Genomic DNA, 19,216 nt, shown 5'->3' with positions numbered 1-19,216 from the left:
GTGTCGCTATTTCAGGAGTTTGGCCCATGTACCTGTCATGTTCACCCTAATCATTTGCATGCTATTCTCCTCCAAGACAAAGCTTATTTATCTCTGAATGACTCAGCCACACGAATTAACTTCTTTGAGAGAATGATTTATCTCTCTTGTGTTTAGTCAAGGGCAGATGTTAAACATTTATTGAACAGATCATCTGGTTAATGATTAGTTATATCTATATTGAAGAAAAGCATCTTTGTAGTTACTTTATTGGTGGTAAGGGGGAAATTCCTCTTAGCTTTGTTGCTACAGCAAGTGAGCTTCCATGTTGTAGGCTTCCAAAGGTCAGTCATTCCCTAGTGGAGCAATAATATTTCTTGGTAACTAAGTTTCTGGAAGCGCCAGTAAGATATACCAGCAAGACAGTTCTTAGACCAAAGCATGGGAATTGTTCTCTACGTTTCACGCAGGAGAAAGGAAACCATGAAGGAACATTGACACTGCCTAAAGACCAGCTGCTTAGACTGTGCAAATGGCCCCAGCCAGGTAGCTCAGTTGGTTAGAGCAGCGTCCCAATACGCCAAGGTTGGGGGTTCAATACCTGGTCAGGGCACTTATAAGAAGCAGCAAATGAATGCATAAGTGGGACTATAAATGGACATTTCTCTCTCTTTCTTTTACTCTCTTCTCCTCTCTCTCTCTCTCTCAAAATTAAAAAAAAAAAAAAAAGACTGTGCAGAAGAGTGCTATTTTTGAGGTGGACAGAGAGAGGAGAACAGTGCTGAGTTGTAGCCACCCCGTGGCACAGAGAGACAAGCATGCACCCTGCCTTAGCCTCTGTGCGCCTACTTGTTAACCGGGCATTTAGGCAACAGACCAGACCTTGTTAACGATCAGCCTTCAGGGTACTGTTCTCACGCTTTACCTGAAAGGTCCTCCTTGGAGGAGAATGGCATGCACATTTTCTTTTTGTATATATGGATTAGACAATAAACAACAAAAAAAATATGTGTAGTTTAAATCCCAAGTAACACTAAAGACACAGTCATGGTTTTTCTGCAGTAATTCAGCAAAGTCATTTTCCCGTGAGATGTACTTGCGGGAGAAAACCAACCACCTTTACGTAGAAAACAGGGCGATTCCGACGGGCAGTGGGTCTCAGTGGCGACTGAATTATTCGTGACCTTTCCTGTCGGGGCCTGGACTCCCTGTGGACGGGCAGGAATGGGGCAGAGCCCTCCACGCCAGGGCCGCAGGCCAGCACCACAGGGACAGCTCAGTGGGGTCTGCAGCCCCTCACCTCCAGTTCCGTTCAGGAGATGGTAGAATGTCGTGTGTAGAGACTTCCTGTTTGTAGATAAGAGCATGCTGCGCTGTCAGGGAAAACGTAACTCTGGCTACTACAGCAGTATAGTAACAGCACTACTTTTTTCCCTATGATACGTGGGTTTTTAAAAGTTGCCATATGTCGAATTTCCTTTGATTCACAGGATTATCTCCATTGAGTAGCAAAAGAAAGGAGGCTTAGAGAGAATTCTGCCCATTCAGGGCTGGGCCAGGAGTCCCTGCCGGCTCCCTGTGCGGGGCTGGAGGGCTCACCCTCTGCTCTCACAGCCGGACTGGGACTGTGTGGGCGTGGGCATGGGCGTGGGCGTGGGCGTGGGCGTGGGCGTGGGCGTGGGCGAGGGCGTGGGGTCACCTTGCAGGCGATCGGGCCTCCGGCATCTCTCCAGGGTGCCGGCCGAGCCCCTACCTCTCAGCAGGAGGGGTTCTCTCTAGTGCGTTGTGTTGCCCCTGGGATAGTCCTGTGAGGTCGGGGTTGGGGTGGGGGAGACTTCCACCCCTGGATTTGGTTGCCCACCTCGTCACTTTGGGAGGGAGATCCAAGGAGGTGGGAAGTGTGGGTTAGTGAGAAGGGGTGAGGATATCTGAATCTGTTATTCCTCTTACTGCAAAATCCTGTTTGCTTAATAAAAAAGTGAAGAATTAGATGTATCTGTGGGCTTTCTTTTCAGTAAACACCTGATAGTTATTTGCTGTTGAAAATGTTGGTTACATTCTGTTTTGCTTTAATGATGTTCAAAGGGATTATAAATATATGGCCACAAGCACAGGAAGAAAGATCCTAGCACAAAGGTATTAAATAACTAAACCTTTCCCCCTGCCTTCCTTCCTTTCCTCCCTCCTGCCTTCCCTTCCTTCTTTTCTTCCTCTCTACACTCCTTTTTTAAAAGAAAATATTTGATCGACTCATTAAATGGCATTAAATCCATGTTTCTTGTTGGCATCCTCACATCCTGAAACCTCATACGTGGTCCTAATCGCTCAGACAGATGCCCCCAGCTGTTTGTTCTGGAGTTTTCTTCTCTTTTTCCTGTATCCATTTGATTATCAAATTAACTTCTTCCATTTTGATTCTAGGCACAGAATAGATGCTCTGTTCCTTTTGATTGAATTTAAAATGATTATTGAAACCATCCAATCTAGCAAATATTCTAATGTGGTTCTTGGAGAACAATAAAAGAGTGTTAAGTCATATACCGTCAGGTATTTTAGAAAGGAAAGTACCAGTTCCTCCTTCCTGAGCTCCGGGTCGTTCACTGCCCTCTTCGTTAATGGTTTTCCACGTGCAGGTCTTTGATTCCTGTGCGGCTTCAGGTGCCTGCCACCTACTCAGTGCGGGGCCCACAGCCTCGCCCTAACTTCATAGTTCCTCAGTGATTTTTATTTTGATGATTAAATGATCTTTATTTCAGGTGGCATTGTTTTGTGAGCAAAGACAGCCTGTAGCTTCACTGTTCTCAACTTAGTCACAGAGAGCAACATTCTTAGCCTTTGGCCAAGTGAAGGAGCCGCATCGCTAACTCTGTATGGTTTCCTCTGTCAGAGTTGACATGGACACTTGCAAAAGGACGTGCCGTCGGGAAATGTTGCCTCATTTTCTCTGTGACCCTCCATTCTAAGTGTCTATGCAGCTTGAGGGGTTGTGCAGGTTTTACCTATTTCGCCAGCAGCTGTTCATTGGATTCCATCTTGGGGAAGCTCTCTGTTCTGCCACTTTCATACCAAACTCGCAGCGTGGCCCAGGCGAGTCACCCACTGAGTTGTTGAGCAGCACATCCCGCCTGACTTGAGGCCCAAGCTTCTCAAACCGAGGGATTGTCTACCACAACACCCCCCATCCCCACCCCCCTGCCTATGAAAGGGTACAGAGGCCGCAAACCCCTCCCCGGACCGCTACGGCCGTCAGTTCAGGATGCGCGGCGGGGCCCTGTCGTGGGAACATTTTCTGCTGGTCCGGGAACCACTTTTTGGCATAACGCTGGCATGGAGTCAGAGATTTATTTTGAATAGAATTCTGTGATTTTTAAAATGGTGATGTTTCTCAAAGTTGTGAGGGATTCTAAATGGGGTTATCAATTGTGTTATTGGCACACTTACGACTTCTTTGACATTGCAGAATCAGGGTGATTTATGCGGCACTGCAGATGGGATTATGTAATACTTTCTTTGATGCAGTTTTGTTGGTCTAGTGTATGCCATTTAAATACAGCCTTTATTATAAAATCCCATTTATCAGGCATGCGAACAAACAAAACTCACACTGCAGTATATTTATTTTTGCTATTAATTTCTGCATACACAATATTTATCTCCACTTGATCCCACATTTTGTATGTGACCTTTACTGGAGAAAAATTTCAGGATATTTAGACAATACAATCTAGTGAGTGTCCCTTCAGTAAAAGGCCTGTATTTGATGGACTAATATTGATCTAGAAGTTGGATGGAGCACTGAATTTTTTAATTATACAAAAGAATTTAAGGATTAAATCCTGCATCAGATGTTTTTTGTTAATGCTGGTTCTCTGACAATAAAAAGTAATTGACAGTACACAATGGTTTAATGCAAACTTTTATTAATTCCAGCCATATAAACGAGCAATGTGCTCCCGCAAGGTCATTAGGACCAAACCCGTGGGTCAATATGCAATTGTCAGTGCTGCCCCCTCTATTTACTGTTACTTGTTGCAAATGCATCTTTTATATGCATTCTTTAGATATGTAATACATTGAAATTTGGGAATTAGGAGAATTATTGTAGAAGTTGACTTATAAATTTATAGGTCATCAGAATTCTTTAATGCCTTAATCTATTTCATCTATATTTATTTTTTCCAGGGACTTCCTGCCTCGAGGGTCAGGCATCGTCACCAGACGACCTCTTGTGCTGCAGCTTGTTACCTCCAAAGCAGGTAAGCAGCGAGGGTGCTGCCGTGTGGCTGGTGCCCCGTGCACCCGGCGCCTCTGCTCCTGGGCCTCGGGCCTCGGGCCTGGCCACAGAAACGCTTCTGCTGTCACTTTGCTGTGGGCGGCTGCCTGCGTTCCTCTCCAAATGCTCTCTCCTTCATTGCTCTTTTAATTCCTTTGATTACATTAAAGGGAAGGCCTCATTTGCATGTAGATTTTTAAAAACCTAGAAAATAATATTTCATCATAATTATGTCTAGAAAATATTTTATCACTGTAATTAATATATTCATGTAACTGTACAGTATAGCGTAACCACTAATAATACCTCTTTGCTATATTTCCTTCCTGTGTCTGTGTGTGTTTGGGAACATTTTTTAAAGTAACAGTCCAGCATCTAATGTCCATATGCGTATGTATGTGTATCTGTAGCTATATTTATATCTGTATCTGTTGTCTATACCTGATGTGCTGTGTGCTTGCCCCTCTTAACAGTACGCAGTGATAATTTGGTAGGTCAGTGACCTTTGTTTTCATTTCTATTTCTTAGCAACTGGTGATGTTGAAATTTCTGTTTATTTGTTGCTTACATGTGTTCTCCTGTGAGTTGGCCAGAACCCGCCACTTTTCCAAGCCCCAGAGGTTTGGCAGCAACGAGGTCAAAGCCCCGGCCCTTCTGGCGACTTACAGTCTTGTTTTGTCGCTTTTTAATGCATAGAACTTTCAGTCTTTATGGTTGTAAAACAATACATGTACTTCCAGCAAAAAATAAACATTTAGCACTGTTGTCTCCCTTTTTATACTTTTTAGGGCTTGCTTTATCGGAAATTTATATTCATGTATGCCGAAATATTTTTTCCCCAGTTTCCTTTATCTTTTATTACATTTCTACCACAATCTGTTTCTGAAACTGTTTTCTGTTTTTATTTTGTCCGTAACACAGTCTTGCTTTTGTGGGTTTATGATTTGCCATTGTCCTTTCCCCTTATGTTCTTCTGTTTGGGGATGGTTTCCTATCTGTGTGGCAAAGTTTAGAAGTATTTGAAATCTACCCGCTCATTAGAGAATAATTGATATCTTTAAAATATCTTTGATTTTTTCCCAATCCTGGGACCACAATATGTCCTTTCATTTGCTTAAATCTCTGTATTTCTTAGTAAAATTCTTGATGGTCTTTAAAATACTGTCCATGCATTTCTAGTGAGGATATTCATATTTATTTTTTGTTGCTCTTGTGATTTGAATGGATTAATTCCCCATTACATTTTCTAATTCCTCATTGCTCTTTTTATTTCTGATTTTTTAATTAACCATCTAACTCTTCATTTGACAGATGAAAGTATTTTTAATTGATTCTCTTGGGTATTTTAGTTTTATAGTCATTTCATCTGCATTTCTTAATGTGTTCAGCAAATACCATGCAAATACTGAGAGGGCTGAGAAAAGAGACTTATTGACCAGAATGTTAATACTCTCCTCTGCGCCGGGGGTGTTTGGTGAGTGTGGGCACGGGTAAAATTCTCTAGCAGTTGAGTTTTCAGAAGGTACTTCACATGTTTCTTCCTCACACTCTGTTCACAGCCTCCCAGTCTTGTCCCTTCTTTCACTGACTCCATTAATCAGGATCACACTCCTTGCTCCACCTCCCTTTTCATGCAAAGCGGACTCGAAACTCGCCCGTCAGGGGGCACTGGCGCCCCCACAGGCACTCAGGAGCCCCCGCACGGGGCTTTTGCGGCAGCGCTCCCCTCTCCCCGAGCCGCCTGAGCACGCGGCTCATTTTCTCTCCGCCCCGTGTGCCCCGCCGCCGCCGTGTGACTGCAGGCCTGGGCTCGTGGAAGGCTGACCAAATGGCCAAAGGACACACGCCGGGATGTATGCCGCTGCCACGCGTCCTTGTGCCCTTAGCCCCTGGGTGGAATCGGTTCCGCAAATACTACTTTCTCTGCCTAGCTTCTTCATTCTTTCAGCCAGTGTGTATTGAGTGACGCCTGTGTATCAGGCACATGTCCCTGTCACCGTGAAGCTTATATTCTGGTTGGGGACAAACCAACAACAAGTAAAGGCAATGAGCGAAACCATGACTCAGAGGGCCGGGCGATGGAGAACAGGAGCCCCGGGCCGCGCGGCTCCGTGTGCGGGCAGAGGGACGGGAGAAGGCTCCAGGGCAGGGCCGCTGGGGTGGCCGAAGGTGATGGGGAGCCTGGGGCGGGGGCGCGGGGTGTGGGGAGGCTGCGCGTGAGTGGGTGCAGAGGGGAGACAGGAGACAGGCAGGGACGGACAGTGCTGCTTCTGGCACCAGAAAAAGCGGCTTGGGAGGGGCCTTGTGGGCCAGGGACCTTGGAAGGGAAGCTGGTAGGAGGACCGGGGCCTTAAGTAGGTGCCACGGAATGTAAGAGGAAGAAGCGATAGAGTGACTCAGGGGTTGGCGGGGTTAGGCTGATGCCTTTACTCACGGGGATGAAGGGGCACCTCTTCTACTGCAACCACCGGGAAAGGAAAGCGTCGGGGGACTGCAGGTGAGTCTGTCCTCAGTGGTGGAGGGGGCGGACCCCTCACTTGGTGACCTTATTTCTCCGGGAAGCCGGAATCAAGATGTGTGCTGATAATGATCATTTTATCTTATTTCCACGTCCCTCACTCCTCTTTAACATCTTGTCAGGTTGGCCAGGACTTCCAGAACCATGCTTTGCTCTTGCTGCGAGACTAGTGTCTCTTGTGTTAAATTATGCACATGCTAGTTACTGCTTGTTCTTCCTGATAAAGAACTATTTCATTCCTAACTTTTACGAGATTTTAATGCCCAATAAATAGCTACATAATATTGTTGAGTACCATTTTGGCATTTATTGAGATGATCGTTTAAGAAACTCTTTGTCTTGACCACCCTTACATGTATAGATTTCTTGTTTAAGCATCCTTGCATTTCTAAGATATACTTGATTATAGTAACTTATTCTTTTACTGGACTGTTGAAGTAATTCCACTAATTTATCTAAGTTATTTACAGTTCTTTCTCTATTTATACACCTCCGTATGGTTGTTGAGTTACCAAATAAAAGATACATGAGTGAGCATAAAATAGATATGGACTCTTTCTGTCTCTTTTGACTTTCTTCTGTTAGCTTTTGGAAACTCTAAAATACCCAGTGATACATTTTAGTTTCTGTTTCCAATTGAGGAGGGCTGCTGCCTGGCTCTTTCCAAAGGGGTCTAGAATCGGGGGTTCAGAGACAGCAGCCGGGCGGGGGGAGGCCCGGTAGGCGGACCTGAGCTGTGGCTGCACCAGCTCCAGGGGACAGGGCTGTCCCAGCGCACAGAGACTCCGCGCAGCCTCGTGGACCCTCAGTGTTCCGTGCAGAGATTTTCCTGCCCAAACCCTCGAAACTCTTCAAAAGGGGTTGCCGATCATAGGGCAGTCACTCTGGAGGTAAGGAGAATGCGCAGCTGCCGTTTCTTTTGGTCATTAATTATGTATCAGAATCGCGCACTTTGAAGGTATTTTCATTTACTCTTTGTAAGAATCTTCTGAGATGCATATTATGATTCCTGTTTTAGAAAAACAGCCTCAGCAGGGTGAAGTGAATTGTCCAAACCAAGCTGTTTGTAGGGGTGGGGATCGTTACTTGTATCTTCTTGACACTGTTGTTGCATTTTTTGAGTAGGAAACTCGAACTGCTTGCTTTATATTTGCAGGATACACTCTATATTCTATGGAGTATTTTTTATGGAAAGGGATTATAAATATGTGGATAGTAGATATGAAAATTGGTTAATTCATAGCTATCATCTCCTTTCTACACTAATGTCCAGTCGGTCATATTTAACTGCTTGTCTCTACCTGCTACTGTTATAGTTGTTAACCAGGTCAAAAGCTAATTAGAGGCCCTACGACTTATTGCAGAGATTTTGTTTTAGGACATTCAGTACTTAGTACAGAAGAGCGTTCCAGGACATCACACAGTGTTGTGAGGAAGGTGAGAAGAATCACCGCCTCTGGTTCACTGCTAAAGGGAACACTGTTAAGTGCTAAGGTCACGGTACCTCGGACCCAGAGAGGGGACTCTGGAGGCGTGGCTCAGGGCACAAGAGCCGAACAAAGCAGTGCTGAGGTGTCCAGTAAGGGCTGCAGTGTCAAGAGCAAGGGAGTAGGATCAAGATCTGATGGTGCACCTGTCATCACATCTCCATGTTCAGTGACTTCCTGGTGGCAGCTTGAAGTCGGTCATGGTGAGAGTATTTACACCATGGAAACTGGTCAGTGCCACAAATCGGGGCTCTTTGCCCCTTAGGCCGCCAGCTGTTCCATAGTAGCAACGCCAGCCTGGTTTCCTTCTGCTCAGCGCCTGCTCTGACTGTTCGCTGGTTGAGTGACATGCCCGACTGAGAAAGCAAATACGACCGAGTGTACTGTTTTTGGTGAACCACTAAGCATCTTGGCAGTGCCCCTGCTTTAAGAAGTGATCCATTGGGAATGTGATATGCCCCTCCCCCGCAATGAAGGCGACATGGTTTTTTAAGACATCATAGTCCAAATCACTCTTTGCATTAAAAGTTACTGTTAAGGACTCACAAAAGTGAATCCTGGAGGTTGTGGGGTAGGACAAAGAGTTTTGTCTCCTGGAGAACTTTATTAGGTTAAAATGTTTCTCTAAATGCTATTAAATTGCCTCATTCTCCTTTATTCCAATGACATTAAGTGTAAGAATGGAAGATAATAAACTCAGAAATTGCAGAATGGGTAAATTGTAGATAATTGTTCCAATGACAGAAATTTTCTTTCGTGAAAGATTTCCTTGCCCTTCCATCTTTCATGCATGTCAAATATATGATCCATTCATCAAAATTTGATTTCCCACAATTGAATTGCATTTACTGCACTATGTAAATGTGTCAGTGTTTTAAAAATTATGCGCGACTTGAATTTATTAGAGAGCTATGACTATTCGGCATTTTGGGTCTTTGGCTGGAGTTGCTGTGAACAACCGTTTTGATAAAGATGCCCAGGGTCGGAGGGCTGGCTTTGGAGGCACCAGGCAGCTCCCAGGTGGAGGCGGAGACGCAGCCAGGCTCGCGGAGGTGGCGCAGGTCCGGTTCTGAGCGAGGGCTGGGCCCTTGGCCCGCCCTCAGGCCGGCGTGTGTGACGGGCCCTGGGGCGCTGGTGGAGCCGAGCGAAGGGCCGTGAGGAGGTTGCTGCCTTCCGCAGCAGTCAGGGGACTTCTGGAGAAAAAGGCCACCGTGCCGCAGGCGAGATTAGCTAGACTTCAAATCCCAGAGCGTGTGCAGTGACTGGGACTTGTTTTGTACCTTCATAAATTAGACAGAGACATAATAGTGAAAACAGTCGAGTCTTATTTTGAACGACAACACTGGAAATATTTTAAAACTACGTATCTCATTTTGTTTTACATTTACATATCCGAGTTTAATTAAAATTGGTATTTCAGTATGATGATCTGTTTTCATAGGGGACTAAATGTTTATTTTCTTTTCATTGTTACAAGTTAACCTCATGGTAAAAAACAAATGTGATTCTGAAAACATTCTTTCTTAACTACCGCTTTGACCTTGTTCTGGTCCAGTGCTGGCTCCTGATTGCTTTCCATCCACTGGGCTCATTCCCACAGGAAGCGTGGATTCATAGTGCGGAGGCCCCAAATATAGTCATTTTGAAATGTTCACGTGCACAAGAGTCCAGAGGCTTCCTGGGCATCCCCGGCGGAAGCTGTGACTCAGTAGGTCCAGGTAGGGCCCAGGCTGCTGCGTTTTAAAGAGCTATTGCAAGGTGAAAATTTCTTTAAAGCTGTTGGTCTTTGAGTGACACAGTGAGAAGCACTCATAACCGGTTCATCTAATTCTTTCGCTGTTTTCTTTCTTTTTTCTAGGTTCCTGTCCTTCTTTTTATAGGCTCCTTTTGTTGGGAAATTACCTATCACTTAAAAAAATTGTCTCAATGTTTGCTCAGGGAGCCCTTGAACAGCCCGAGCTCTGGCCGCGGCAGGCGGAGCCACTCAAGGCTGGAGTGTGTTCTCCCGCTGCTCTCTGGGCACCCAGCGCAGGTGCCAGCACATCTGGCCCTGGCATTTCAAGAGCCCGATAATACCCCACCCCCCAGCTTTATTTAGATAATAATTAACACATAGCCTTGTGTAAGTTTAAGATGTGCAATGTAATGATTTGATATATGCGTGTCCGAGGGTCTTCGTAGACGAGCAGCAGCCAACGTTCTAGTGACACCTAGTTTTGTTGTTATACAACCAACTCACCTCGCAGGCAGAGTGAAAGCCAAGCAGGTGAAATCACCGAGCCAGCCAGCGCACATCTGCTCGTGCCTCGGACCTGGGGTTCCCTCCTTGATGCCCCATGGATGCCAGGAATTCCCGTAGACCCTGTAGAATGTCACATAGTTATCAAGTGCATAATTTTAACTTGGGAAAATGTAACTGTGAACAGTGCATTAGAATATTTATTTGGTGGGGGAGTTGGTCAGTGGGTGGTTGTGTTTCCCAGGGTTTGAGGGTCACTGTCACAGAGGGACCTGTCTTTCTGGGGGATGATCCAGGTTATTATTCCTTGATTTTGGACACAATGTAATAAATAACTGAATTTCCAAAGGTCCTAGATGGGACAACTTTCTTGTTAAATGGATAGAGATGTAGAGGCTGTATACGTGTATTAAGGGAAGACTTTGTCCAAATCTTCCCACATGTATAGCCTATCTCATTGAGAGGTCCAGTGGTTTTTTCTTTTAAGATTCTCATAAAACTTGTGTCTGAGGGGAAAAAGTAGTTTGTGCTGTTTGCAGCTCTCATCCAGGTCGCTGTGAAGTTGACGGTGTTTGTCAGGTCACTGTCCCCTTAGTGTGAGTGTGACTCAGGAAATTGACTCTGTTTTATGCTAGGCCTTCCTTCCTTCCTTCCTTCCTTCCTTCCTTCCTTCCTTCCTTCCTTTTCTTTCGACAACATTCTGAAACTGTTATATTTACGACTTTTATTTTGTTGCTCTTTTCTCTTAGCTTAAATATTGAGCACACATTTATTAATAGACTTAGAATTTCTAGTTGTTCAGTCATGTACCTCCAATATGCAGCCCAGAGCAATTTTTGTCCAACTCTCTAAATTCTGAGAAAAGTTGAAGAGCTATTATTCTAAACAAACATGCCTCATATTTTATTTCTTCACAGTTAGATGACTGCCCTTTGACATCACATGCATTGCCATTTAGGAGAGAAATTGCTGAATTACAGGTATTATATTTCTCCTCAAAGAAAATAAATAATTTCTCAGTAGGATTACCACTCGTGATTATGAGGCTAAGATGACTTGAATTGGTGGTAATTGGTTTGTCTCTATTTTTTTTTTTTTTTTTTTGGAGACGCTAATTGAAACTTGTATCTACCTCGAGTTTCCAGTGCAAAAATTATAGCTCCCTGACCTTAGACTTTTTGGGTCCATCAATGTCCGTTTCAAGCAGTGGAATGGGGAGGAGATAGCAATTCCTTAATTTCGGGACTTCTCTTCCTTTTTAATCCCCTTCCCACTTCCATTTAAAAAAATGGGTTGTCCTGAAATGATTGCTACTGAAGAGGATGTAAAGATAAGCTGTAGAGTTGTTAATAGCTATTTACATGTGAGTGGAGAAGATGTGATTTTTATTGTAAGAAAATGAATAGACTTGTTTCACATCACGCCCATGGCTATAGTGACTAACAGTTACTACCTACCTACCCCTTCCACTCGCCTCGTTCCCCTCGGGCTTCTGACAACAGATGTCGGTCGCAGGTGCTGGGTGAGCGGGTGTAGCCTGAAGTGCTCTCCCTGCCTTCCCCCCGCCGTGCGGCCTGCTCTGCGGTTCCCAGCGCTGCGGCCCGCACCCCCATCTCCCGGGGGGTATTGGCATCAGCGTCCACCTGACCGGAGGGCAGGGTGGGTTATCTCGTCTGTGGAATGCTGTTGCCCGCGGGGTTGAGAGACTGGTTTTTCTGTTGTCCGAACAGCGTGCAAACAGACCACAGTTGAGCTACCCTGCTGGCTTACAACATGGTTATTTATTAACCAAAGGTGCTTATTTTATAAAGGGAACTAAATTCACATTAAGTAGTTTTCAAGTGATTATGTTAGTTTAATATTAACAATCTCCTGCACGTCGGCTGGAATTTCTTCTCATTGTTTTCCCAAAGAGCATTTGTTGGGTAAATCTCTATCCTCATGTTTTTGCATGCATGCGTTCATGCATTCAGTCGTCAGATTTTGAATGCCCTCAGTGCACCACGCAGCAGAGAAGTTGCCAGTTTGTGTCCTGCAGACAAGGGTTTTTCATTTGCCTTCCCATCACTCTCATTTTGTCCAATATTTTAGAGACCTATTTTTTTAACCTCTGCGTAAGTGACAGACCTGGATGGAATTGCCTCTCTTGCTTAACTTCAGTTTTTATTGTTCCATTAGATATGAATTTGAGGTCATGCAATACTTTACAAGTAATGTGATTTACGAACCACATGTCAAAAGCAATTTGAGAGTCCTGTCCTTTGGAAGGTCTCAAATTTAAAGCATGTCAATTGTGATTTTTCATTTTAAGTATCTGTGTATCCTTGCTCTCATTCTTCATCAGAACCCATTTTTCTTGATACACACACACACACACACACACATCTCTGTTTCATCATTGTATTATTTTAATGTTTCATTTTGCCATGTACATGCTTATCAAAGTCCATATTAGACTCTATGTAGGCTTTCGTTGACCAACTATGGGTGCAAGATTCAAAATTAACATAAACATACTCGGTATACTGCAGGTCTATTTTGATTTACGAGCTAGGTATAATTCTTGAGATGTCAAATGTTGCTAGCCTTTTAAATAAATTTTTAAATTATTTTGTATCTATGCTGTTGAGATTGTTAAATTTGGGTCTTCCTAAAAGTTGTAAATGCAGAAAGAATACTTAGTCCAGTTTGTTGAGCACCTTCTCTCTCCTCAGGTAAAAGCCATCCCTTTAGGTTAGTGAGGGGCGCACAAACGTTAGCAACGACACCCACCAGAAGGGAGGCCCGGGGCCTAGGGGGCAGACGCCTCTTGCTCTGATGGCGCAGTGTGGTGGTCGACGGGTGGGGCTTGGGTTCCTGGGGGCCGAGGGGCTGCATTTGCACTGAAGCCTCGTTTCTTCCCTTTATACCTCTAGCCTTGTCCTCGGCCTCAAAAGAGTTGTCGTCCTCTACAGTCCTTGTGTGTGTGCGTGCGCATATGGTCACACACTCTATATTGCTTTTAGAATAATTAGAGTTTTATGTGTTTGTTTGCGGGGGAAAGAGATGTACATTCTCTCTCCATCAGGACTTCAAATTTGACTGGGGTTAGATATTTTAAAAAGTATTCCTCGTAGTTTAAATGTTTTTAATTTCATGATAATAGGCCGAGGGAAATCAGTATTTCACAGCAAATACTAGAGCTCTTTTACTTGACTTTACTTTCAAAGGCTGATCAATAATAATTTTAGGTATATTAGTAACAATAACTACTTACTGTTTATGTAGAATTTCAAGGTTTATCAAAGGTAAAATGATTAATTTTTTTAAGTCAATCGGGCGGGGTGGATCCCAATGTGCTACATCTACATTCATTGTTACTCCTTCTGTCGTCTCATCTCTCCTCGGTGCCTGAATTTTTGTATCCTCTTAGCGCCTCAAAAACCTTTCTAGGAGCATCTGATAAGTTCATTTACACTCAGATACAAGTCACTGATACAGTTTAAAGTGTTAGTATCCCAGGGGTCTTTGCATTTGAACAGCCAAAAGGGAAAAACTTACATTATAGAAATTAATCTGTGCTAGTGGAGTTTTCTTGTGTGGAGCGGGGAGGAGGGGTGCATATTTATTTGTTTGTTTTCAACTTGTAGGAGCTATTCCAAGCTCTTAAAACCACAGCTCCTAAGTGGCCGCGGCTGCCTCTCCTGGAGGTCGGCACCTTCAGGTAATTCCACCTTCAGTGAGTTCAGAGTGCTTTATAAATTATTTCTTATCTTGAAAGCACTCTATCTGCTTGTCACAAACAGACAGCATTTCAATCTGTTTGACAGCTGATGAAAGAAATACAACATTTTAGGGAAGCAAAATAAATAACATATTTGAAAACACTTAGAAAAATGTTACGGCATTACACAAGCAAATTTTTATTGGTCAATTGCTTCAGACCTCACAGTTGAAGCAGTCTTACTAAATTTTTAATCACGGTGCTAATTTATAATGGATAAGGAAAGTAGGAGAAGTTTATACTGAGATGTTTTAAGGATGAGCTGGGTGAAGAATTCTGATATTTCTTTATCTGAGTGCCCAAGTTAAACTGTCCTGTTGATTTTGTAGGGTTCTGGGCGTTTAAGCATAGAAGGGTAATAGGATAGGCTGTCCAATGCCCAACGCCAAGGTGACAGTATCCACGCTGCGTATGAGGTTCGCCTCTGAATGAGCTTCTCGTGGATGTGATGAGGATAAGGGAGGCAGCTCTGCACTGATAACATGGGCGACTGAAGAGGGGTTGTCGGGAGACAGCACTGCAGGCCCGGGCGCTGCGGGAGCCCTGTCCGCAGACACGTCCTCCAGCTGACGAGCTTCCTGTGGGGCCCCAGTCCCGAATGCTAATCTGCCCCAGGTCCTGAGGACTCCTGTGCCTGAGGCCGTGTCCAGAGAGGGGAAGTACTAGGGTCAGGATTCATCAACTACAGCTCAATTGTGAGAACTGTTCTACTTCCTAGTATTCAGGCGTTCAAGGGTTCTGGAAAAATGCAGTATTATGTGACTTCCTCAATTATGTAATTTGTTTAGCTTATCTTGGTTAGGAACTAAAACTACAGCTACCTTCCTTAGATTTTATCTGATTTTTATATTAAAGAGAATATTTTTACCTCTTTTTTTTTAGAAGACAAAAGCATTAAAGTTACTAAAAAACCCAAATCATTTTATTTTTTTTTAATTATGGGGAAACCTCAAGAATTTCCTGATTTTACAAAATAAGTAGCTGCCCCATTTGTAAAACGTTAATATGGGAAATTGTAGAATATATTTTAAGTATTGTAAGACATTGCTCATTGAACCAGTGGTGGAAGCGCATTGTCCTACCAACAGTCAGTCTAGCTGTAGCTGACGTGTGCCTAGCAACGTTAGACATGGGGTCTGCATCCCCGGATGAGGATCCATAGTTTGTGGAGGGCGGGGCGCCGAGTGGAGCTGACAGTGCAGGAGGTCGACTGAGTTCACCGAGAGATGCTCAGCGTCCTTGTCAGTAGGGAGGTGCCAATGAGAGCCAGAAGGAGATGTCTTCACACACGTGTTGGAGTGTCTGACCCGGAGAGGACTGACCACACGGAGTGCTGGCCGGCAAGGGTGTGGCGGACCGCGGCAGGGCGCCCGGCTGCTGACGGGGTCCCACGGAAGGTGGCACGCCCGCTTTGGGACACTGCTTGCAGGCGGGACTTTCAGCCCCCAGACCGTGTGAGCCCGTTTGACAAACCACATCTCTTTCTGTATATCTATCTGAATCTTGTTGGTCCTGCTTCTCTGGAGAACCTTGACTAATGCAATCATGTATCAGTTACACCTCCGGGAAGCTGTTCACAGTGTTGTGTGTCCACTACCCCATGGCTGAATGCGTGGCCTGGTCATCCGCAGAGACTGTTGCTTGCTTGAGGGGCTGGAGGCTCACGCTTTGATTTCTGGGTCCTCTGTTTCTCAAAGGTATTAGATAATAAACCCAAGGTTAAATTCTCTGTAAGATATTGTACACTCTATTAGACTCCTTTTAGCTGAGTCTTAAGTTCCAATAATAAGACTTGGTGGTTTTTTATTGGTTGTAATGGCCTTGGTGATTGATGTCCTATCCTGTTCTTTCACTTAACGCCTGATGGCTACTCTGAACAAAACTCACACTTTGACCTTAAGACAGGAAGTATTGTCAATCCCTTATCTCCACCTGTTTTGGTGAATGCAGGACTTGGTGCCTGCTTGGTTATCAGCTGGTGAAGTAGAATTGAAACGATGACATATTTTACATGCAAGGCTTTGCATCCTAAAAGCCTCATTTGTTGTCTACTTGCCTTTCTGTTCCTGAAATGTGCCAATGTGTGCTCAAGTTTTAACTTATTCGAGAAGAAATATATTTCTGAATACCCAGATTTCTGAAGAGGCAGCTTTTCTGCTTAGGCAGCAAGACTTGGAGTGACTTACTGGTATCGCTGATATATCGTGTGACCTTGGCCAGAAGGGACCATATTTGGCCTGTAGTTCTCTTCTTTGAAATATCATGTCCTGAGCTCAGTACCAGAAGCTGACGCCGCAGCCGCCGCCTTTCATTGCCAGACTGCGCACGCCTGCTGCAGAAAGGGGCTTCCCTTCCTGCATGTCACGCGGTGGGCACCACACAGGGATGCCTGACGAGAAAGGTGACATTAATATAATTAAAAACTGGGTGTCCTCTACAGTGAGTATGCAAAAATCAAGATCTTCATCCTTTTTAAGAATACTTTCCTATTTTTAGGCCCTGGCTGGGTAGCCATTGGTTAGAGTGTTGTCTCGATACAACAAGTTGTGAGTTCAGTCCCCGGTCAGGGCACATCCGGTAATCAGCCAGTGAATGCGTCAGTAAGTGGAACAACAAAGTGATGTTTCTCTCTCTCTCTCAAATCAGTAAATAGTTTTTAAAAATTCTTATAGTGGATACACAATATTATATCAGTTTCAGGTGTGTAGCCCTGTGATTAGACATCTGTATAATTTACAAAGTGATCACCCCTGAGAAATCCAGTACCTGCCAGGCACTATATATTGTTATTAAAAAAAAGATTTTCATACTTTTAAAAAAAGATTAAAAATGTGTTCTCTGCTCCCCCTGTCCACCAGAACTGTTTGTTTATTTGAGAAACATTACCACACAGTCCTTGGGCGGTTTGCCCAGCACTCCAGGGCCTGGAGAAGTACCGGTTGAAATAAGAGCCTCAGCTTCTGTGCTGGGCAGACAGAGGCAGAGCCCACAATCCAGGGCAAGCTGGGTGGCCGTGAGGGAGTTTGAGGGGAGGAGGGAGCCAGTGGGTTTGGCAGGGAGGCAGGGCACAGTGGAGACTGCGTCCTTGGGCAGTGGGTGGGCGGGGTGGTTTGCCGGCGGAGGGACGGAGGTGCAGTTAGGTCTCCGCGTAGGATACACAGGAGCCGGTGGGCAGGCCCTGCCTTCCTTAGTGGCGACGAGGCTGACCTGGCTCGGGGCGAGGCCAGGCTCACGCGAACATTGAAAACTTAGTGAGGAGCCTGGAATTTCGTGATTAAAGGCAGAAAGCCAGGGTAGATTTCTGAGCAGGGTGGTGCCATGTGCTAAGAAAACACATTAAGAATCATCTGGAAGACTTACAGCAATGCAAGCCCAAGGACAGCGGGCACCTGTTTCACCTGGAGTGTCAATCGATTATTATTTCAGATTGCTTAGGGGTTCGCAAGCGTCCCCAGGGCCTTCAGGGTCTGGTTCCAGCTTCCCAGCCTCTTTTTCTTGTGCATTGTTCAGCTCAACCTCCTGTTTTAGCCCCAGCGAGCATGGCGTTTCTCAGGCTGTGTTTTCTGCCTGGAATCCCTCTATAACCGCCTCCTCGCGGCATGTGCGTCTTCTCTGGTGGAAAGAGCTCCAGCCCTGGTGGCCCCCAGCCTCGTCCCCAGGCCTTTTCCCGCGCGCCCCCGCCCATAACACGTGCGCCTTCCTCAGGCGCCGGAGCGCCGGGCACTGGCTTCCCTGGTAACACCTACCACGCTGTTCCACACGGGCTGTCTTGGCTAGTGGCCCGGGGGCTGCTTGAGGGCAGAGGCCCCCCGACTTTTTGAGGCCCGGCACCTGTCGGTCGCCCCAGCGCATGGTAGCTGTTTGTTAAGTGCTCTTGAGGGAGTGAGAGGGTCCCTCTCCAGCCTCACCCAATGCTGAATTTGAGGACTCGTGGGAGCCCACCCCGCACTAACCGAGTAGGTGAAAATACAGTGGAAGTTTGTATTCCATGACAATTTAATGACATGAAATTTTGTGCTTGGAACTTAAATGGATAGATCGGTAAATCCATTGGCTTGTTCTAAGGGAGTTATTTCGTAATGTGAATCATCAAATAACTGATTCAGTGGCTTTGCTGCCTTTGAAAGCGAAGAACTTATATAATTGGAAGAGGGATACGTCCCTACGTTTCAAATTATGATTCTTTTCTCTGAGGGAGCTACAGTTTCCTTTTCTCACCATTAATAGCACTGATTTTACTGCCAACACATGAGTAAAACACTTCCCTTTTTACTTTGTTTTAGTCTCTCACTCCAGGAGGTGGTTATTATGGCTTTCGGCAAGAAATGGCTGATTACTGTAGACATTTACATAATTTTCTTTTTTGGAGAGAAGGAATTCAAGACTTTAAAACATTCAAATTCCCACCAAATAAAAATGACCGCATAAGGGACGATCTCTCCTATAGTTTGCAGTAGATGCAGATAATTAGTACTTGGGCCTTCCTGGTTCCGGAAGGTGTGTTTCTTCCAAACGCCATGCGCTCGTGGAAGGCGATATTTGCGATTATCTACAGCTCACAAACTTCGCTGTTATTTTCCTCTTTGTAATTAAATGCCATATTTACATATTTCAATTATCATAATTATTTATAGTTCTAGATGTTTAGGCAAATTATGTGGTCCTTTCAAGGATACCAGTTGCCTGAGCCTTAAACAGATACAGAACTTTAGGGAAGCAGTCAGTGCACTGATGCTCAAGTCTCAATTCATAATCACGACACCTTTCTGCCTCCCTCCTTTTTCCTCAAATGCAACTAGAGAAATGCTAACGTCCAGGAATGACATCAACGAGGTGTGGCTTTGAAAGAAATAGCTTCAGAATAAAAAGCATGGGATCCCTGTGAAGCTTCTGGCTCAGTTTTCTTCAGGAAAACATGAGATGAGGGCTGAGTCTCCTCACTTTTCATGTCCCTGTT

The 19,216-nt window shown here is 44.8% G+C and overlaps 1 protein-coding gene across 3 annotated transcripts in view; it reads left to right on the top strand.

Annotated features, from left to right (window-relative positions):
• Positions 1-19,216, top strand: part of DNM3 (dynamin 3) — a 382,651-nt gene that overhangs the window by 46,987 nt on the left and 316,448 nt on the right. For all 3 annotated transcript variants that reach the window (XM_054587765.1, XM_054587764.1, XM_054587763.1), the window contains exon 2: positions 4,162-4,235. In XM_054587765.1, the coding sequence (XP_054443740.1) occupies positions 4,162-4,235 (74 nt within the window). The remainder of the gene's footprint in view (positions 1-4,161; positions 4,236-19,216) is intronic.

Source organism: Pteronotus mesoamericanus, unplaced genomic scaffold (assembly GCF_021234165.1).
Source record: "Pteronotus mesoamericanus isolate MK-2021 breed Mesoamerican mustached bat unplaced genomic scaffold, CSHL_Meso_final scaffold_1186, whole genome shotgun sequence".
In the NCBI taxonomy this organism is placed as follows: Eukaryota; Metazoa; Chordata; class Mammalia; order Chiroptera; family Mormoopidae; genus Pteronotus; species Pteronotus mesoamericanus.
Note: the sequence above shows the minus strand (reverse complement) of the source record. Positions and strands in the feature narration are given on the sequence as shown.